Source organism: Peromyscus eremicus, chromosome 13 (genome assembly GCF_949786415.1).
Source record: "Peromyscus eremicus chromosome 13, PerEre_H2_v1, whole genome shotgun sequence".
NCBI classification, from domain to species: Eukaryota; Metazoa; Chordata; class Mammalia; order Rodentia; family Cricetidae; genus Peromyscus; species Peromyscus eremicus.
Genome location: NC_081429.1, coordinates 2409382 through 2415759, shown reverse-complemented (window position 1 = coordinate 2415759; position 6378 = coordinate 2409382). Strand labels below are relative to the sequence as shown.

The following is a 6378-nucleotide window of genomic DNA, read 5'->3' as shown; positions in this document are numbered from 1 at the left end:
AGGTGAGAGAGATTTGTCCTGACTGTGGGCCAGGCAGGAAAACTCAAGCTACATGGGACCCAGGCATGTGTGCCCCTCCTGTAAGGTCTGATATAGTTCTGTCTATCCCAATGCCCTCTACCAGAACCTCAGCAGGTGCATGGGCACGGGGCCGAGGAACAGGCAGGTTACCTGTGGGAATACAGCTGGCTTTGCCCATCTGAAACTCTGTCCACTCTACTCCTCAGCCCTGTCAGAGCCCAGCTCTTGTCGTTGCAGTTTGCTCCCAGACCAAATGGAACAACCTAGGAGCGCTCTCATTGCTAGAACATTTTGGACCCCTTCTGCCATTCACCCCATTGTCCCACTGCATGGATAAGGGCAGAGCTTAGAAAATAAACGCTTGTGGTTATTTACTGAAGGGCTCGGGGAGTCATCTATCTAGTGCAGGGGTGGGGAGGGAGCAGGGGGCTTGTTGGTCTAGTCACTATTGGGGGCAGTGCGGGCCCAGCGTGGGGTGAAGTGGCTGACCAGGTAGCGCATAGCTGAACGGATGCCTTCTGCGGTTCGTCTCTCCACAGACTCCAGCAGGTGAGTGACTGAGCGCAGGGCTGAGCCAGTTCCGGCCACCAACCCAGAGGAGAAAGCTGACCTGGCGCTGCCCAAGATGCTGGAGACAGTGCGTAGGCTGGGACCCTCGTCACGCAGCCTGTCAGCTGGAGAGCTGTGGCCTGAGGCCAGAAAGCCCACAGCCAAACCCATGCCCGTGGCTGTGTCTGACCACACCAGGATGTCTGCCAGGGAGCTGATGGACCCCTCACCGCCACCCAGCAGGCTAGTCATGGAGCGCATGTAGTCATTCTCCACATCAGACCTGTACAGGCTGAGGTCTAGAAGGTTCCTGCCCAGGGCCACGTGGCAGGGATCTGGAGAGGGAGGTGGACTGCCTGCTGGGGAGCTGAGGGAAGGTGGGGTCTGCGGGATTGTTGAGTCATCAGCTAAATCCTCCCTGGTCGCCCCTGGGGCTCTAACTTGGCTTTCAGGGTTCAAGGCCCTGAAACCTTCAGCTTCCTGCTCAGCAGACTCGGTATCCGTGGGCTCTAAGTTGGGACTGCTGGTATCCAAAGTGGATGGGTCAGTAGCTCCCGCAGAAGGCTGGACATCTTCAGGCAGGGCAGATGGGACGTCAGCATTCGGAGCTATTTCTGGCTGCCCTTCGGGAACACTCGGCTTTCCTGGTGTCTTTTCCTGATGCTGGGAGTCACTTGGGGAAACTGTGCGGCTCCGACTTGCACGGTTATTTTCAGCCAGTCTGTCCCACACTGGGTTCTGGAAGCCCACAAACACTTGCAGGATACCCGGCTCTTGGGGCAGCAGAGATGTGATTTCTTCAGGATTCTCCTGGTTATGGCTTGGAGCATCTGGGCTCTCTTCTTTGTCCCCAGAAGTTGATATATCCATGGAGATGGCTGTCTCCACATCTTGCCCTGTGGAGGTGGCCATCTGCATGGAGGCCTGAATTCCATCCTGTCCCATGGAAGTGGCGGTTGGCGTGGACACCTGGTGTTCATCCTGCCCATTGACAGCGGTAATCTGCGTGGACTCCTGGTGTTCATCTTGTTCCGTGGAAGTGGCGGTTGGCAGTGGCACCTGGTCTTCATCCTGCCCAATAAGAGCGGTGATCTGCGTGGATACCTGGTCTACATATTGCTCCGTGGAGGTGGCAGTCTTCACAGAGGCCTGGTCTTCATCCTGCCCAATAAGAGCGGTGATCTGCGTGGATACCTGGTCTACATATTGCTCCGTGGAGGTGGTAGTCTTCACAGAGGCCTGGTCTTCATCCTGCCCAATAAGAGCGGTATACTGCGTGGACACCTGGTCTACATATTGCTCCGTGGAGGTGGCAGTCTGCAAGGAGGCCTGGTCTTCATCCTGCCCCATGAAGGTATTGGCATCAGTGGAGACTGGATCTTCATCTTGCTCTGGGGCGAAAGTTGTTGCCACAGAGGCGGGGTCTACATCCTGCCCTTCAGCGAGTGCCTCAGTGGCGTCCGCTGGTGGTTCATCCTCAGGCAGGAAGTCTGGACTGTGAGACTTTCCAGGTAAGTTTTCAGAGTTGTTGTCAGCTTCACTGCCCACGGAGGCCTCGGGAAGATCATACACTGGCCTGCTGGTGGCTTCAGCCTCTTCCAAGGGCCCAGTGGTCATCTATGCCCCCTGCTACTTGGGGTGGGTGGGAAGGAGTGGCTTGGCTGTGCTAGGCTCAGTTGTCCAGGTGGTGAGGTCACAGGAGGTTGTGGGCAGCTGGTGATGTCACAGGAACTTGTAGAGCAAAGGTCCTGAATGTCCTGAGCTTACCAAGTGGCTGTCCTGGGGGGCTGAATGTAGGGGATGATTCGCAGCCAGGATTGCAGGTACGCAGGAAATGAAAGATAACGATGGAGCCTTACGATGGAGGTGTGTGGGTAGGTGCAGGTGCAGCCACAGAGCTGTGAGAAGTTGTGATGACAAAACTTTGGGGAGTGATAAGGAGGGTGATATTTAGTTAGAACCAGTGAGTTTTTTCATTTGGGCAGTGGGAAGCAGTGTCTTGCTATGTATGTAGTTCAGACTGGCTTCCCACTCCGACCCTCCCGCCTCAGGAGCTGGGATTACAGACATGTGCTATACCAGGTTAGAGTCAGGATTCACATCACCCCTCCCACCCCCTCTCTGTCCTCATTGGCGCCTCAGGACGCCAATCTAGCCAGTCTTTGGGAGTTGTTTCTCTAGCAATGGGAGGGCCTGAGTGGCATCTAGGCTAGGTCCTTAATGCTAGAGTTTAACCTTATGACAGGACAATCTGTCGGCTCAGCGGGGCTGGGAGGACAGGGTCTGGAAAAGGCTGCAAACTCCGGGGGAATCCCAAAAAGAGCTTGGACCCTAGAAACCTGCGTGTTAGGAAGGTAGCTGGAGGTTAGGTGTGGCTGAGTGGTAGAGCACTTGGTTAGCATGCATCCGGTTTCATCCTCAGAGTAGAGGCTGGAGTGGAAGGTTCCGTTTGCGTACTTGTGCTCACCTTGGTTGTCAGACCATGCACAGTCCCTGCTCCTCAGGGGTGAGAGGAGCACTGAGCTTCGGATCCCACCAGGGGCCCCAGCATCTCTCCAGAGGTCTAGATCTACTTATACATCTTCTCTCGGGGCAGCGACAGCAGGCGGCCGGGGGTGGGGGTGGAGAGCAGCTTCTTCAAGATCACAGCACAATCCCTGGCTCTAGGATTTGCATCCCACCCGTCTTCAGTCTTCAAGCTCTTCAGGTTTTGTTCCCAGGGGGGATACTTTAAAGTTGAGGCCAGAGAGACAGCTGGGTGGGGAAGGGCACTTGCCTCCAGGTCTGTGATGATCTAATGCCCAGGACCCATATGATAGAAGAGAACTGATTGCCCTCCACACATGTGCCGAGGCAACACACACACACACACACACACACACACACACACACACACACACACACACACAGAGAGAGAGAGAGAGAGAGAGAGAGAGAGAGAGAGAGAGAGAGAGAGACACAGACACACAGACACACAGACACACAGACAGAGACAAGAAATGTAATAATAGGGCTGGAGAGATGGCTCAGAGGTTCAGAGCACGGACTGCTCTTCTAGAGGTGCTGAGTTCAGTTCCCAGCAACCACATGGTGGCTCACAACCATCTGTAAAGAGATCTGGTGCCCTCTTCTGGCCTGCAGTCATACATGCTGTATACATAATAAATAAATAAATCTTTAAAAAAAAAAAAAGAAATGTAATAATAAAAATACTATTTAGCTTCAAGACAGCCAAGGCTACATAATGAGATTTTTTTCTTTCTTTCTTTCCTTCCTTCCTTCCTCCCTCCCTTCCTCCCTCCCTCCCTTCCTTCCTTCCTTCCTTCCTTCCTTCCTTCCTTCCTATTGTTTTTTGACCGGGTTTCTCCATGTAGCTGTGGTTATTCTGGAACTTGCTCTGTAGACCAGGCTGGCCTCAAACTCACAAAGATCCACCTGCCTCTGCCTCCTGAGTGCTGGGAATAAACGTGTTCACCACCACTGCCCAGCTAGATCTTTTCTTAAAAAAACAATAAAACAAAACAAAATGAGAGATGCCGGCCAGTGTAACAGAGGCTTAGCGTGGTAACTGGCTTTACCATGCCCGCAGATGTCAGCTAGTGCCAGCTCTGGGTCACACCACAAGGAGCCCCATCACAGTACACAGACTTCTCCTCGATCCTTCTCACACCTCGCCCGTGCTGCCTCTCCTGGTCCCTGGCTCCTTCTCTGATGTTATGGATTGAATCTGCAATGTCCTTCACAGGCTTATGCTTTGAGTACTCAGTCCCCAGCTTGTAGAATTATTTTGAAGTCTGTTGGGCCTGGAGGGTGTGGGGCCTGGCTGGTGGAAATAAGACCTCTGGCATTGGGGTCTTAGGATGTCATGCTCACCCTGGGTTCCCACCATGCTCTCTGCTTCCTGTCTACTGTGATGTGAACAAACCAACTCGTGTTTCTGCCACCATGCACTGATACGCCTCTGAAACACCAGTGAGAATAAGCTACTTCTCAAGTTGTTTCTGTAGAGCACTTTTGCCAAAGGAAAAACCAGCGTGCCCACCCGCTTCTCCTCCAGGGCACCTCTCTTCACCCTTCCTATACTTTTGACTCACTGCTCCCCTCAGCCACGCTCCACCTAACCCTCTGAACTGGGCTCTACTTCATGGGAATTGGGTGGAACTTCATCAAGAACCCTTCCAAGAGCTAGATGTGTGTGTGTGTGTGTGTGTGTGTGTGTGTGTATGTGGTGTGTGTGTGTGTGTGTGTGGTGTGGGGTGTGTGTGTGTGTGTATGTGGTGTGTGTGTGTGTGTATGTGGTGTGTGTGTGTGGTGTGGGGTGTGTGTATGTGTGTAGTATGTGTGTGTGTGTAGTATGTGGTGTGTGTGTGTGTGTATGTGGTGTGTGTGTGTGTGGTGTGTGTGTGTGTGTGGTGTGTGTGTGTGTGGTGTGGGGTGTGTGTATGTGTGTAGTATGTGTGTGTGTGTAGTATGTGGTGTGTGTGTGTGTGTGTGTGTGTGGTGTGTGTGTGTGTGTGTGTGTGTGGTGTGGGGTGTGTGTATGTGTGTAGTGTGTGTGTGTGTGTAGTATGTGGTGTGTGTGTGGTGTGGTGTGTGTGGTGTGATGTTTTGCACTTGGAGGTGTACATGCCTCCATGTACACACACAGGCTATAGGAGGACATCAATTGTCCTGCTCTGTCACACTCCACCTTATTGCTTTGAGATAGCGTCTCTCACTGAACCTGGAGCTATAACCATGAGCTCCAGTGATTCACCGCCTCTTCCCCACAGTGCTGGGGCAACAGATGTCCATGCCCTGCTTTTTACATGGGTGCCGGGGATTCGAACTTAGGTCCCCATGCTTGTGCAGCAAGCCCTGTTAGCTGCTGAACCACCTCCTCAGCCTCAGGCCTGGTTTTATGGTGCGTTTTTATGACAGTCAAACCTAGACTAAATTATATCCCTAGACTCATTAGATTTCAAGTGCTATAAAAACGTGTCAGAGGGCTGGGGAGGTGAGTGTAAGTGTTTGAAAGAAAAAAAAGGAAGGAAGGAAGAAAAGGAAGGAAGGAAGGAAGGGAGGGAGGGAGGGAGGGAGGGAGGGAAGGGGATGAAGGGAGGGAGGGAGAGGCTGGAGGATGGTTTAGCAGTTAAGAGCACTTGCTATTCTTTTAGGCCACTGGAGTTTGATTCCTAGCACCTACATGGGGCAGATCACAGCTGCCTCTAACCAAATCTCCAGGGGAGGGGATCTGGCACCTTCTGCCTTCAAGAACACCTGCACATGCATGACCCATGTATACGCAAACACATGCACACAAACGAACTAAGAAAAAAAAATCTGTGTGAAGAAGCCAGGCATGTGGCACATACCTGTAACCCCAGTACGTGGAGGTGAAGGCAGGAAGAGGAGTTCCAGATCATCCCCCGCCAGCTGAGGTTTTCGGTAAATTGGAGGCTAGCCTGGGCTATCCAGCTTATTGCCTCCAATAAGCAAATGGAAAGAACAGAAAATAGCATAAAACAGGATAGCAGACTTTAAGCCTGTACGTTAACTTTTGCAAGATCCATTTTTGTAAATGTATCACAGATCCGTAGCTCTATTAGAGCAGGTCAGAGCACCACACCCACCTACCTGTGTGAGCGTGGTTAGGGTGCACTTATACCCATGGTGTCCTGCTCTGCTCACCCACTCTTTATGCCCCTCCTCTGGCTGCTGTCTATTGATGTGGTCCTAGGAGTCGGGCTCCTTCCAGGTGTGCGGATCTGGAGCTTTCCCAGGCTCTGTGGTCTCTGCCAGCGTGTTCCTCATGTCTTACTCAGCTGG

General features: G+C 52.6%; 1 protein-coding gene and 1 long non-coding RNA gene across 2 annotated transcripts; one reads left to right on the top strand and one right to left on the bottom strand.

The window, feature by feature from the left end:
• Nucleotides 1–367: 367 nt before the first annotated feature.
• On the bottom strand, nt 368–3126 carry Tex44 (testis expressed 44). Its single transcript, XM_059278364.1, has 2 exons — nt 3038–3126; nt 368–2492 (listed from the first exon to the last, which is right to left on the bottom strand). Exon 2 carries the CDS (start codon nt 2185–2187, stop codon nt 460–462), a length of 1728 nt encoding a protein of 575 aa, XP_059134347.1. The 5' UTR covers nt 2188–2492; nt 3038–3126; the 3' UTR covers nt 368–459.
• On the top strand, nt 1952–6106 carry LOC131923373 (uncharacterized). The gene is made up of 2 exons (XR_009382590.1): nt 1952–2393; nt 5727–6106. It is a non-coding gene; the product is annotated as an uncharacterized LOC131923373 (long non-coding RNA).
• The last annotated feature ends 272 nt before the right edge of the window (nt 6107–6378 follow it).

Coding starts and splice junctions, on each gene's coding strand:
- Tex44 (XM_059278364.1), bottom strand. CDS start 2,187: ATGACCACTGGGCCCTTGGAAGAGGCTGAAGCCACCAGCAGGCCAGTG.